General features: G+C 36.6%; 1 protein-coding gene across 1 annotated transcript in view; it reads right to left on the reverse strand.

Annotated features, from left to right (window-relative positions):
• The window catches only part of LOC127420863 (ribosome biogenesis protein bop1-like), a 120,243-nt gene that overhangs the window by 22,226 nt on the left and 82,562 nt on the right, over window positions 1-15,455 (reverse strand). Inside the window, exons 5-10 of the mRNA XM_051663445.1 lie at window positions 14,659-14,776; window positions 11,453-11,554; window positions 9,551-9,763; window positions 7,651-7,812; window positions 5,151-5,231; window positions 2,915-2,984 (exon numbers count right to left, since the gene is read on the reverse strand). Coding sequence (XP_051519405.1) covers window positions 2,915-2,984; window positions 5,151-5,231; window positions 7,651-7,812; window positions 9,551-9,763; window positions 11,453-11,554; window positions 14,659-14,776 — 746 coding nt within the window. The remainder of the gene's footprint in view (window positions 1-2,914; window positions 2,985-5,150; window positions 5,232-7,650; window positions 7,813-9,550; window positions 9,764-11,452; window positions 11,555-14,658; window positions 14,777-15,455) is intronic.

Here is a 15,455-nt window from a genome sequence, read left to right on the forward strand (position 1 = left end):
CATTGGTAACATTGAGTAAAATTGACTGTTCTTTCTACTCTTCTCATTCTAGTAGTTCATATCCCCTCAAGTTAATAGCAATCAGATGTGCGGGATCTACTGAGGAAATTGTAATAGCGTGCATTTATGTATCTAAAGGAACTCCAATCCTAAAATATGGATAATGATCAACAGACCAAGATTTATACTCAGGAGAGGGTTTTTCGACCATTAGGGATTAAATCTTTTTATACCTACACATACTGTCCTTATAGTAACGTGTTTTTAAAGCGGTTTTGCAACTTGAACTGAAATCATATTCACATTTTCTTTTGTAATGGCGAAAATCGAGATTTAGGACGTTACAATGTTTACGTGAGATTTTTTTTCTTGCAAAAATATATTTGAATATGTTGTAAACAGCATGACTGAAATAAATATATATTCCATATTGAAAAATACTGTATATTTTAAAGCTAGGGTCTCTATGATACCCCAAAATAGGGTATATTACAAAAAATATTTCAGGGTCATGAAAATTAGCGACACAAGCCTCATGGGTTCAATTCTAAGGTATACATGATAAAACATATAACTTTAATGCACTGTAAGTCATGCAATGTGTAAATGCAGTGACAAAACAACATCAAAAAGTGTTAAAACTAAATTGTGGCTGAAATGTATTTTTTAAAAATATATTTTGGATGATATGTACATATTTTGTATTTTAAATATATAACAACAAATAAAGGCCAAATATATTTTATATTTTTATACAAATACATTTTAAATATATATTTCCAAAATATTTTAAGCTATTAAAATAATTTCAAAATAACAAACAGCTCATCACAAATAAATAAATGTAATGTGTAAATATAGTAACATTATACCATCAAAACAGTGAGAAAAAGCATCCAAATTGTTGCTGAAATTAATTATTAAATATATTTAGACAATATTAAAATATATATTTTTATTTAAAATATACAAAAATGGGCAATAAATAAAAAATACATGTATACATTGTAAAAAAAAAAAAAAAAAAAAAAAAAAAAATTATTACCAAAATATTTTTGCATTTATATTCTTTTATCCACCTTAAAGTATAAAAAATAAATCATGACTGAAATAATAGATATTTTCAAAATGGAAAATATATTTAAACCTAAATTTCAAAATAGGCACTATATACAGGTATATATATATATATATATAATACATACACACACACACACACACACACACACACACACACACACACAGTACTGTGCAAAAGTCTTTTGTCTTAAGATGTTTATATCTTCAGCTTTAGTGTGTCAATAGGAAATATAAATGTTAGACTCCCAAACATTACTTTTGCAAATAGAAAAGATTAGAAAAGAAGAACAGGGAGCCCTGCAACAGATGTCATGGTCCCCATAGAGCCCCCCACTGAACATCAAGTCAGTCTGGGATTACAAGAAGAGACAGAAGCAATTGAGACATCCTAAACAGATAGAAGAACTGTGTTGAATTCTCCAAGACACTTGAAACATCCTATCTGCCAACAACCAAGAAAAACTGTGTCCAGGTGTACCTAGGAGAATTGGGGCTGTTTTGAAGGCAAAGGTTGTCACAAAAGACTTCCCAAATATTGATTTAGCTTTTTTTTTTTTTTATGTCTACTGGACTTTTATAATGTTAATTAATAAATGAAAACTATTTATGGCATTATTTTTGAAGACATCCTCACTATGCAACATTTTTCACAAGCGCCTAAAACTTTTGCTCAGTATTGTGTGTGTGTGTGTGTGTGTGTGTGTGTGTGTGTGTGTGTATATATATATATATATATATATATATATATATATATATATATATATATATATATATATATAGTAGAGCTGCCAAAACCTATACAGTTCTAGAGAATGGAGTTCATCTAAAAGAGAAGAGATGCATCTTGAGCAACTCATGATTGATTTATCAGCTCTGGCGATTGCCAGTGAATATGGACATTTCAGACAAATATGTGCTCATCCTGGCTCGCCCAAACCTGCAGGCCTCCCCTAATCTCTCTCATCTCCAAAACGGGTTGCAGTGCCCCCCGTCTCCCCGCCAACAGCTATGACATCATGGCGGGTGAGTGAAGGATGATTTTAGCAGCTTGTTAGCTACCGCTGAGGTAAGAGAGCTCAGACAGACTTTACCTCAATAAACTGTCCAATATCAGCTCAGATAAAGACCAGAGCTCTCATTTATAATCATCTTAAAAAAAAAACTAAATTCAAAAATGGAGTTTTGTGGCTTTAAGTTCAAGTCTCTTATCTTTGAGGTTATTTATATGCGACTGCACTCCAAAAAGTTGACAAAACAAAAATGTTGATGACTCATCTTGCACTCAGAGGTGTACGCGTAAATGACGTGACATTAATGATTTTGGTCCAGATATATTAAGCTATTCAAAATACATTAAAAATGCAATTACTTAAATGAAGATTTTTAAAAGATTCCTCATTTTTATCATCTCAACCTTATTTGTCAATGACCCGCTTACACATTTTTGTCCAATCAAATGCACTCTAGAATGAGAATGTCCCTCCCACCAATACCACCTGCCAACAACTTATAATATCAAGTAGCAAATCATGGTTCATGGCTTTGATGCCAAATAAAACAAGACAAGCATTTAGATATGTCCAACCCTAACTTCCTGTTTCAATAGAAAATACGTTGACACATGAAAGGCATTTCATGCAGACTTTAAAATCATGCATTTGTAGAAGCTTGCACTGCCATACCGAAAAAGTTGCTTTTCACTTGCCCTACATATAGGAACATTTTCACATCAGTTTCTCCCTTTATATATCCCTATTTGTTCATCACTTTTAACAAAGGATCCAATTTTACAGCAAATCAAGGTGAATTATGAAAAGGCAAACACGGAACTGACCGGATACGAGCCACTGTCCACTCGGAGAAACACTGATGCTTCGAACCAAACTGGAGTGTCCACGATATACCTGTCAGGACAAAATAAACACAAGCAAAGTCAACACAACAGATACAGAAACCATCTCAACATCTCCTCAGAGAAGAAATCCAGACAACAGAATGATCTCAAGAGGTCATTTAAGGACAAGCAAACTCGTTACCCAGCAGGATAGTCTATAACTTCATATTAATCCGTAACACTAAACAGCTCAGAGTTCCCACTCTTTTCAGGGCACAATTTTCCAGAACATTTTATGTGACACACGGTTGTAATATTTAAGCAAAACCACTCGAGAGGCCATTAAAATTGTGGTTTTTGGAGGGTTATTTTTTCAAAATTCCGCATTCGACATTTGAATTAAATTTCATCATCAAACTGGTGTCTAATCAAATGAAAAGAGAATTGTTTTAATTAATGCATTGCATTATTTTTTATCAAATAAAGTGATTTTCTACAAAATCCTCATAGCACAATCCGAAATAACACTGAAGATATTTGTTAAATGAAGTGTTGCACGACAGATCATCACAGATGTGAGGTATATTGCTTTAATACATTATTATTATTTAATTACATTAAACATGATCTTTTTTCCCCATTTCACGAATTCATTTAAAACTAGCTTTTATTTTGGCGTTTCTGTGTTTTGTTAATGATAGTTTCTGCATGCTTCAGAGCGCTCTGCTCACTGTCATCTACCACACACACACACACAAACACACACACAGAGCGTGCGTGTTGCTCATGATGAGGTGTTTTCAGCGTATTAGTAGCCAGCTTCACATTCATTTTGAAGCACGCAGCACATGCAGATTATATATTTAATTAAATCGCAGCTTTTTGCAGTTTAATAATCACACTTGGACATATTGTGATTTTAGTTTGATTAATTGTGCACTAAATCATTCATTTTCGTCCCAAATATGTCAAACTCTGTATTTTACAGTTAATGCAATTTTTATGACTGTATGCCATGATTTCATCCGTGTTTTCGGCATCGCGAAAATCATAGGGTCCTACATGTGGTAACGCCGGTATATGCAGACTCAGATCGTTGAATTATTAAAAAAGTATTTACATACCGAGGTGTAAAGGCTGCATCATCACCATGCTACCACGTCGAATGTTGAATTCATTCAATAAACAAAAAACAAACAAAACAACTGCGGTCCAATTGTAATAGTTGTCTTAAATTAATAACTCAAATGTTTCTGTAGTTAACACTTCAGCAGTATTGCAACGAAAAAATTTGCACTATATCAATCCTTGTACATGAAACAAAACAAAAAAAACTTGTCATCGACACAATCACACAGTTTTATTCTAATAAAATATTTTCCAGGACAAATATTAATTTCCAGCACATTCAGGTATTTTTCTCATTTTCCATGACTTTTCCATGATTGGAAAACTGCACTGCAAAATTCCATGTTTTCCAGGATTTCCAGGATGCATTCAGGGTTCCCATTTTTTTCAACCAATGAATTTCCATGACTTTTCCATGACTCGAAAGCTAATTTCCATACCCAAACATTTAACCTTTCATTCTGAAAATGGCACCGAAATCACAATCGCAAATTTGTAAAAAAAACAGAACCACATCACTGTTTGATAAAAGTTGAACTGAAAACATTTAGATTATATTAATTAAATAAATTTAATCCATATGAACACATTGCATGAATCCTAAAATGGGCGGGGATTAGCGGTGCATCGTTGTCTCTAAGGGTGCTTTAACACTTGGTTTGACTGCTTGGACCATACTCAAGTTTTATTTCCTCCCCCCTCCCCCGCTGGTCTCTCTGTTCACATCATATTATTTGGGTTCGAACCACGGTCCGATTGCGTCAATAACATGAGTACAAGCGGTAGCTGTTTACCACTGTAACTAGGCAACAAGTCAAGAAGACATCAGCTTCAATGTGTTATTAAATTATTCATCTCTTTAGATTTACCACCAAAACTTTACATGCACAGAACGACACTTGTGTTTGTTTCCCGCGGATGCATTGCATGTGCAATAATGTGATGAATATTAGCGTTCGTCTGCCGCGAGCCCGCGGATGCAATGCAAGAGATGTGAAGAGTTTCTGAACTTTAATCAGATTCTCTAGCTGAAATGATCATAATTTTCAACATAAGAAATGCAATAAAAACTGATCTTAGACCAGTTTTCTTGCAAAAGCCGTCGTACCAGAGACTGTGTGGTTGGGAATGGCTGCAAGTCTTTTGGTTTGGGCAGTTTGGGAATCAAGTCTTCTGGATTCACATTCACCTAAGAGTTTGTCAAAGACAGGAAAGATAAGACAGTGAAACACAAATTTAAATATGACACCCAATAGAGCTTAACCACAGTATCTTGTAAGCAAATATGTTAAATATTAAAAAACAGTTGTTATAAAGTGTTAACAACATATCTTATCTCCATATATTTTTCTTCATATGGCAAAGCATTACTGACATATGAAGACAAATATTATTTAGTAAGTTGTCAAAATGTATTTGAATGACTGACATAAACATATTTTCCATATTGGAAATATTTTACATTTAAATCTTAAATTTCAAAATAGGATATACGCATTTGCCCCCTCCTGATGTTTGTGTATTTTTCATACTAAATTGTTTTAGATCTTCAAAGGAGATATAACATATAACAAAAGCAACCTGAGTAAACACAAAATACAGTTTTCAAATATATATATATATTATTTTATTGAAGCAAAAATGTGTCCAACACCTATATCACCCATGTGAAAAACTAACTGCCCCCTTAAATTTAATAGCTGGTTGTGCCTCCTTTAGCAGCAACAACTTCAACCAAACGCTTCTGATAACTGGAGATCAGTCTTTCACATCACTGTGGTGGAATTTTGGCTCACTCTTCTTTGCAGAACTGCTTTAGTTCAGCCACATTGGAGGGTTTTCGAGCATGAACTGCCATTTAATGTCCTGCCACAGCATCTCAATTGGGTTCAAGTCAAGACTTTGACTAGGCCACTCCAAAACTTTAATTTAGCTTCTTTTGAGCCATTCAGAGGTGGACTTACTCCTGTGCTTTGGATCATTGTCTTGCTGCATAATCCAGTTGCGCTTGAGCTTCAACTCATGGACTGATGACCAGACGTTCTCCTTTAGGATTTTCTGGTAGAGAGCAGAATTCATGTTTCCCTCAATTATTGCAAGTCACCCTGAAGCAGCAAAGCATCCCCACACCATCACACTACCACCACCATGCTTGACTGTAGGTTTGATGTTCTTTTTGTGGAATTCTGTGTTTGATTTACGCCAGATGTAACGGGACCCCTGTCTTCCAAACAGTTCTACTTTCGACTCATCAGTCCACAGAACATTCTCCCAAAAGGTTTGAGGATCATCAAGGTGTGTTTTGGCAAATTCAGATGAGCCTTAATGTTCTTCTGGGTTAGCGGTAGTTTTCACCTCGCCACTCCTCCATGGATGCCATTTTTGGGCGGTGTCTTTCTGATAGTGCAGTCATGAACAGTGACCTTTATTAATGCGAGAGAGGCCTGCAGTTCCTTGGATGTTGTCCTTGGCTTTTTTGTGACTTTCTGGAGTTGTCGTCGCTGTGCTCTTGGAGGAATTTTGGAAAGTCGGCCACTTCTGGGAAGATTCACTACTGTGCCAAGTTTTCACCATTTGGAGATAATGGCTCTCACTGTGGTTCTTTGGAGTCCCAGAGACTTTAAAATAGCTTTGTCACCCTTCCCAGACTGATGTATTTCAATCACCTTTATCCTCATAATTTCTGGAATTTCTTTCGACCTTGGCATAGTGTGCTATTGGGTGAGACCTTTTAGCCAACTTCATGCTGCTGTAAAGTTGTATTTAGGTGTTGATTTGATTGAACAGGGATGGCAGTAATCAGGTCTGGGTGTGTCTAGTCCAGCTGAACCCCATTATGAATGCAGTTTCATAGATTTGGGGATTTAGTAACTAAGGGCAAATACTTTTTCACACAGGACCAGTTGGTATTGGATAACTTTTTTGCTTCAATAAATAACATTATCATTTAAAAACTGCATTTTGTGTTTACTCAGATGAAATGTCACCTGAGTATCTGGACAAACTGACAGCTAGAATAACAAGGATCTGTAAAACTGTCATTGCTGCACGTGGAGGATTTTTTGATGTGAACTCTTTGAAGTAGTTTAAGAAGTTCTGAACATTTTTTTCAAATTGCAATATTAATTTTTCACATTATTAATGTCCTGACTATACACTGTGATCAGTTGAATGCCACTTTGGTGACTAAAAGTACCAATTTCTTTCCATAAGAGCAAAATCTGTACATTATTCCAAACTTTCGGCCACCAGTGCATTTATTTATTGAAATATATAAATAAACACATGTACACATGAAGCTTGTACGCAAATTACGTGTAATTTTTATGTTTAATATATATATATATATATACATACACACACACACACACACACACACACACACACACACGTACGTATACTGTGTATGTATTTATACTAATGGTATTCATGGGAAAATTTCATTACTTTTGCTCAGGTGAATAACATCACTTGCAACAGGACAGCGAATCATTTTTTTTTCTTCACATTTTCGCGCAGTCATTTTCCTTCACAAATGTTAGAAAAATGCTTGCGAAGTCCAGCCACATGGCAATGTGGAGTTTAGAGTTTATTTGTAATTATCTCACCCTCATCTTCCGCTGGCGAGGACACAGGTACAGGTCAAGACACCGCTCGAACCGTTCATGAATGAAGCGCGAGTATGCGGGAACTGCTCGTAGGCAGGCAAACTTCTGTGGCAGGAAACTCAACTTCCTGTCTTCTGGATCCTGTTGCTCCCATGCCAGCCTCTGAACAAAACATTAATATAAAAAAAAAAAAAAAAAAAAAAAATTTAAAAAACGTTTAAGAAAAAAGCAAACGTTCTGTCTATTCTGATAAAGGCCCAACTAACAGGTGCAATCAAAATTGGGGTCAAAATTTGGTTATATAACAAGATTAACTTGCAGAGAGGATGCACGTGTTCTCACAAAGTTAAGTATAGCATGTAAATCATACGAAAATGACTTATAGGCAAATTTTAAACGCCTAATAGGGCTGTTGCTGGAGGTAAGGGCACAGGTGTGAAATGACTGTTCTGGGCATTCAGCCAACGTCTTGACGCAGCAAATTTTAAAGAAATAGCTCATCCAGACAAGAAGATTATTGCATTTTACTCACCCTCATGTCATTCCAAAGCCATATGCTGATATTTTTATGTGGTACACAAAAGTGGACATTTTGAAGAAGGTACAGTTTTGTGCCTAAGTCTTTGGCACATTAGATGTTTCACAAAAACATGATAGTTCACCCAAAAATGAAAATTCTCTCATTGACTCAACCTCATACCATCCCAGACGCGTATGACTTTCTTTCTTCTGCTGAACACAAATGAAGATTTTTAGAAGAAAATCTCAGCTCTGTAGGTTCATACAATGCAAGTGAATGGTGACCAGAACTTTGAAGGTCAAAAAAGCACATAAAGTAACCCATAAGACTCCAGTGGTTAAATCCATATCTTCAGAAGCGATATGATAGGTGTGGGTTAGAACCAGATACATTTTTAACCAGTAGGTGGCTGAATGTGAAAGTGAAAGTGTAGATTTATAGTAAAAAAGAAAGACTTAAATATTGATCTGTTTCTCACCCACATCTATCATTTCACTTCTGAAGATATGGATTAAACCACTAGAGTCGTATGGATTACTTATATGCTTCCTTCCCCAAAGTTTTGGTCACAATTCACTTGCATTGTGTGGACATACAGCCCTGAAATATTATTTTCAAAATCATCGGTTGTGTTTTGTTAGAAGAGAGAAAGTCACACACATCTGGGATGGCATGAGGGTGAGCTAAATTATGAAATAATTCTCATTTATGGGTGAACTATCCCTTTAAGATGGTTATTTTATATCTTCTGCTTTAGTGTGTCAATAGTAAATATTTTTGTAATGTACCAAGTCAGAAGGTTCCCTGTACAATAGCCTAAACATCATTGGCTGAGAAAGAATTTCTTACATATTTAAGCAAAATGCACCCAATTGAATGGGAATCTAATCAAATGGTATCATATCGAAATCGGAATCGAAATATTGTGAATCAGAATCAAATAAAATCAGGAAATCTGTATCGATACCCAGCCCTATTATTCACTGATAATCTTCTTACTGATAACTGCGTTTTTGTTCAATTTAAAACTGGCACGTTTAGACACGTTACTGATGCCAAACACCATAGCTTCTCGCATGTCGTAACCGAACACAAATGCACTAGCTTAAATATGCTTAGTGAGGCACTTAAATCGTATGACTTCAGAAGACTTGGAATATAGTGTACAAGTCGCATGGACTAAGATTATGGGCTTTTATGGTATGTTTTTTGTCTTTTATGGAGCCTGACATACATCATCACTATGAAAAATAGATCAATTTATCAGGGAAAAATACTGTACAAGCAAACAGATGGCATATGCGTTTGAAACAACATGAGGGTAAGTACACAATGACAATTTTCATTTTTGTGGGAACTATTTCTTTAAAACGTACGTACCTCTTCCTCTGACAGCAGGTACTCTGGAGGGGGGTTGTACGACTCCTCGTGTCCAGGAAGTCTCATTTTTGGTGCAGGGACGTGCATCTTGTGGCGTCCCAGAATGCTGTTTGGATCCTCTTTGGCCCAGAGGTCGTAATACACCGGGGTGGTCTCCTTGGGCCTGTGTGGTTTGATCCAACCCATTTTAATGGCATGGACTAACTTTCCCACCTAATACAGAGAGCCAGATGCATTGACAGTAGAGTGGAGAGAGTGGAAAACACATAAAAGTTCAATTCAAACACAAAGTAACACATCATTGTCATATTTGAAAGCATTTGGGTGTTTCTTCAAATATGGCTCAGTGAGCTTTTAGACAATAAACTCTCTGAAAAACTCACTAGCTTACCGAATATATCAGCTAAAACTGCCCAACTGTGAATGTACAGTACATGCATTAAAGAAGTCTGTCAATTCAGAAATGTACCTGAAATGTCATGAACAGTGTTTGGAAACATTCTGTGGAGTTGACAGTCATGGAAATGACATTTTAACCATTTTTTAGAAAAAGAATCATTTGTCACAAGACTTATTTGTCTTGCTAAGGCAAATTTCATAGCTAGCATTTTATATATTGGTGTTTTGTGAACTTCAGGCAATTTCATGTCTCGAGGAGGATCTTTATTAAAACTCACAGATTGATTTCTTTTTTCTTTATGATATGTGAAGGTCTCATTAAAACTGACTTGGTACTTTTCAAAACGCCTTTTACATGTAGATTTGACTGTTTTTGCCTTGTGTAGACTTTCAATATGAAACTTTAATAATGTTTTTTCAAAAGTTAGTGTACTTGTTAACCAAGTGAACGAAAGTGTCAGTGAAGAGCATGCTTGAGATGAAATATGATGAAGTGATGTTTGAAGAAAACTAAGAAAAATAAAGGGCAATTTCACTTGAGAGCAGAATATTTTTATTTGCTTTCATTTCTGACAAATTACACAAAACGTGTGAAAATATGATTTAATTGTGTGTATTTAGGACCCATAAAATGTTAGCTATGAAATTTGCCATAGCAAGACTAAAGAGTCAGTCATTTTATTTCCAGCACAGAATTCTACTAAACACAATACAGAATTTGAGATGTGCAGGAAATAACACTGTGGTGGGAATTTTCATGACCTTCACAAAAAAAAAAAAAAGAAAAAAAAAAAAAGGGAAAAAACTTTAATAGGGGCAAAATAGTTGCCAGTAATGACGTGACAACTGAGGGACAGTCGCAATTCATGGAAAAATTTAAAAATTATTTTCAAACAATAAATATTAAAATAGTGCATTATTATTTTATTCCTCATTTAAATAAAAAAAAAAAAGAAATATGTACTAATATTTTTATGATGGATTTTCTTATTTTAAGAGGGAAAAAAGTTAAAATCGGTTTCAATAAAAATCAACCCCTCGTACATAAAAGAACTCGAGGTTGACAAAACACACACATGTGTCCAATCATCAAACAAACACACACACACACACACACACACACACACACACACACAGCTATTTTTTTTACAACAGGAAACGAATTCCATATCGTGAGTGGAATCAAAGCTGGAATATCTAAGAAATTGTTCTGAGGGACGGAACGAGGAGCAAGTCTCTTATTTTAACTAAAAAAGTTTGTGGGTCTGATTTCTTGCAGCTTCCAATTTCTGAACCCCATCATGCCAAAGTTTCAAACCACTTTCCACTTTAAAAACTATGTGGGAATCATGATTTGAACTGCAGCCCAGCTGGGAGCAGTTAAAGAGTCAAGAAACATCACTATTCTCAAGCAGTTTCCACATTCGCAGTAAATATACACTTTCACTGTAAACGGTAAACGTAACACAAGGTGTGATGGAGAGAATAAAAGCGGGAACTTGCCTTTTCTTTCTCAATGAGTGACGGGATAAAGCTTCGTTTGTCCTGAGGCCTGTTTGTGACCGGGTGAATCATCACTTCACTGGAGAAAAAGTCGATTGCAGGCTGGAGAAAAATAAAACAAGAATATGAGACAAAACGATATACATTTCTACACATAATTTTATCAATCACATCATCTCATTGTAATCCTATAGGGATTTAAAGTTGCATTTTAGTGACTTCAAGTTAAGACGAGTCCATCAAATAATAAGTCAAGATAAAGAAAAATGCAGCTGATAGATTCCCGAATGAATTAAATTTTTTTCCCTTCAATTGTTTTATCTACAGAGCAAAGCAAAGGGCAACTGATGTAGTCCGAATCCTGAACAAATGACTCTGAATTGGTTCTTTTTAATCTACAGAACGAAACATACACCGTGACTAGTGTAGTCCGATTCCCGAACGTATGACTCTTATGAAACAGTTCTTTTGAATCGGCAGGGCGAAACATACAGTGCAACCAGTGTAGTCCGAATCCTGAACAAATTACTCTTCTCAGCCAGTTGTTTTGAATCTACAGAGCAAAACACACAGTGTGACCAGTGTAGTCTGATTCCCGAATGTATGACACTTATGACACGGTTCTTTTGTATTGATAGGGCGAAACATACAGCGCGACCAGTGAAGTCCGATTCCCGAACGAATGACTCTTATGAAATGGTTCTTTTGAATTTACAGTGCAAAACATAAAACGCGACGAGTGTAGTCCGATTCCTGAACGAATGACTCATATTTAAAATCGATGGTGCAAAACATACAGCGCAACCAGTGTAGTCCAATTCCTTAATACAATTGACTTTTTTTTATTTTATTCTTTTATTTGGAATGCCCAATTCCCAATGTGCTTTTTAAGTCCTCGTGGTGGCATCGCCTCAGTCCGGGTGGTGGAGGACGAATACCAGTTGCCTCCGCATCTGAGATCGTCAACCCGCGCATCTTATCACGTGGCTTGTTGAGCGCGTTGCCACGGAGACTTAGCGCGTGTGGAGGCTTCACGCCACCCACCACGGCAACCACGCCCAACTCACCACGCACCCCACCGAGAACGAACCACATTATAGCGATCACGAGGAGGTTACCCCATGTGACTCCACCCTCCCTAGCAACCGGGCCAATTTGGTTGCTTAGGAGACCTGGCTGGAGTCACTCAGCACGCCCTGGGATTCGAACTAGCGAACACCAGGGGTGGTAGCCAACGTCTTTACCACTGAGCTACCCAGGCCCCTCAGTACAACATACAGCGCGACCAGTGAGCAGAGCACGCGAGATTAAAGGGAAAGAAAGCACACTTTGACATTTTTATGCAGCTGAGTTCACCCCTTGAGGTAAATGGATGGATGAATGGATACTGCCGAGTTCGGCTTTATGTGTAATTATTCAAAATTGTTTGCATCCATTTGACCAACATAAGTTGTTGTTGCCTTCTTCCCCGATTACAATATATTACGTTAATACTGCTTTTGTTTCTCCATAAAATGTGTTATTTCTCCATTACAGTTTAACCACGAATAGAACTTGGCTTAAATAAATGGGACTGGTGGGCAGACACTGACTATGAAAGAAAACACTCATTCATTAATTCTCTTTATAGTGAATGCTACAGAATAGGGAGCCGCAAACAGTCCTGCATGACAATGCGATTGAATTCTCGTGAACGGGCTTGACAAGCGGAGGTGTCTCCGTTTAGCTGCTTGGTGCCACTTTCCCCATCCCAAAATGAATAGGGAACTCACGGTTACCACATATCCCATGTTACCATCTTTACATGCAACTAATAGACAGTTTTTAATTCTATAACCCTGCTCCTTTAAAACCTGGATGGTGTCTGCCTGCACATGACATTTCATCTGTAATTACTGGTTTCAGATTTCACGATGCATCGTAATCGTTAGGTAGAGAATCGTAATCGAATCAAATCGTTGTCAGAGTGAATTGTCACACTCCTATATGAACCGGTTCTTTTGAATCGACAGGGCGAAACATCCAGTGCAACCAGTGTGATCCAATTGCTGAACGAATGACTCTTAAGAGACGTTTTTTTTTTAATCTACTGTGTGAAACATACAGCGTGACCAGTAAAGTATGAATCCTGAACGTATGACTCTTATGAACCAGTTCTTTTGAATCGACAAGGCGAAACATCCAGCGCAACCAGTGTGAACCGACTGCTGAACAAATGACTCTTAAGAGCCGGTTCTTTTGAATCTACAGTGTGAAACATACAGCACGACCAGTATAGTCCGAATCCCGAACATATGACTCTTATGAACCGGTTCTTTTGAATCGACAGGGCGAAACATCCAGCGCAACCAGAGTGATCCGATTGCTGAACAAATGACTCTTAAGAGACGGTTCTTTTGAATCTATAGTGCAAATAGCAACCAGTGTAGTTCAATTGGAAGTGACTCTTTGAATTTACAGTGCGAAAAAAGCGCGACAAGTGCAGTCTGATTCCCAAACAAATTACTCGAGTCTACAGCATAAAACAAAGTGCACCTTAAATAAATGTGGTTTTGCTAATGAGTAGATAAACTTCAAGTCATTGTGTAAAGCAAAACTAAATCTCTCTTTTTTTGTTTTTTTTTTGTTTAAAAACTGAACTAAAACTGTTTTTGTTAAAGTGAAAATGAGCACATCTGGGCTACCAACACTTCCAGACGCACACACTCGTAACAAGACCCAGTCAGAAGACAGGTGGCTTTTTCACGCTTACGGACTGTAAAGTCTGTCTGAGGTTGACTAACTGATCACATACAGACCAGAATGTGGGGTGACTCACTTCCTGTTTGTGCCAGAAAAGAAGCAAACCAAAATTAGCGCTAATTCGCATAAAAAACAGTGCTGCGTGTGTTAAACGTTAGCCATGACAGCATCCAGACTAATTACCTGCAGCGTATGTTTTTCTTAAGATGGCTAATTGTGCACATGTTAACGTTTCGTTACTTTATTTGTCGGCGGTGAGCGCAGACTGGGGTTGGGCTTCGTAAACGAGAGGAGTAATTCGCAGAGGTTCATTTTTTCCCCATCGTGTGTTGGGGTTATTATCTAGAAGCCCGTTTTTATAGACTCTCACACACCAGACGGCAGATGTTGAGGTGACACTTTGTGAGACTGTTGGATTTGTGTTGAATTTAACACCAACAGAGTGGAACAGCAGCTTGAAATACCTCATATTCGTTGAAGTTGACGTCACCAAACTTGCCCTCCTGCAGACGGTGCACAAGGTCAACCTGCTCATCGGACAGGCGAATATCTGTGCCGGTCATCTTGTCTTGGACAGTACGCCTAGATGTGAAAAAGAGAGAGAGATATGTTCAGCGTGAATTGCAATGGCACTACATTTCTGGTTATGGTTAAACATTTTACAATGCAATAATGTTCTTTAATATAAAAAAGTTGTTTTTAAGTGACACCTGTTGTTGATAGTGAAGAAATACAAGTACGTAGGTTCTTTTTGAACAAAAGGTCTGATGAATACAAAATCTTTAACATATAACGCAACACATTTGAAGGCTGAGAGATGTGGTAAAAAATACTGAAAATAGCCAGCATGTTTAATTCTGCAGGAAATTATCTCAGAAGTAAAAAACGGTTATTTTGCATTTTTAAAACAATTAAAAAATAACGTATATTTTTGCACTCCGATCAAATAATTGATCAGAAAAACAAAGATGTTAAAATTGCTGTGGATTTTACTTTCAATTCATTTGTTTCAAACCTTTATTATGCAGAACACAAACGGAGAAATGTAATGAATATTTCAGCCTGTCTCTTCTTAATACAACAGCAGTTAAAAATGCAAAAACTTGCATTGTTTATCGCTAAAAACGGTAAACGAATTTCTCTTACATGACTCATGAATGCACAACGAATGTCCAGATTTTTACAGAAAAATTACTTAAATTCTGGTGCAAATGCCTTCAAAACTGGGTTATTATATTTATTGATTTTCAATTTAGTTTTT

The sequence above is a fragment of the Myxocyprinus asiaticus genome, chromosome 30 (genome assembly GCF_019703515.2).
Source record: "Myxocyprinus asiaticus isolate MX2 ecotype Aquarium Trade chromosome 30, UBuf_Myxa_2, whole genome shotgun sequence".
Classification (NCBI taxonomy): domain Eukaryota; kingdom Metazoa; phylum Chordata; class Actinopteri; order Cypriniformes; family Catostomidae; genus Myxocyprinus; species Myxocyprinus asiaticus.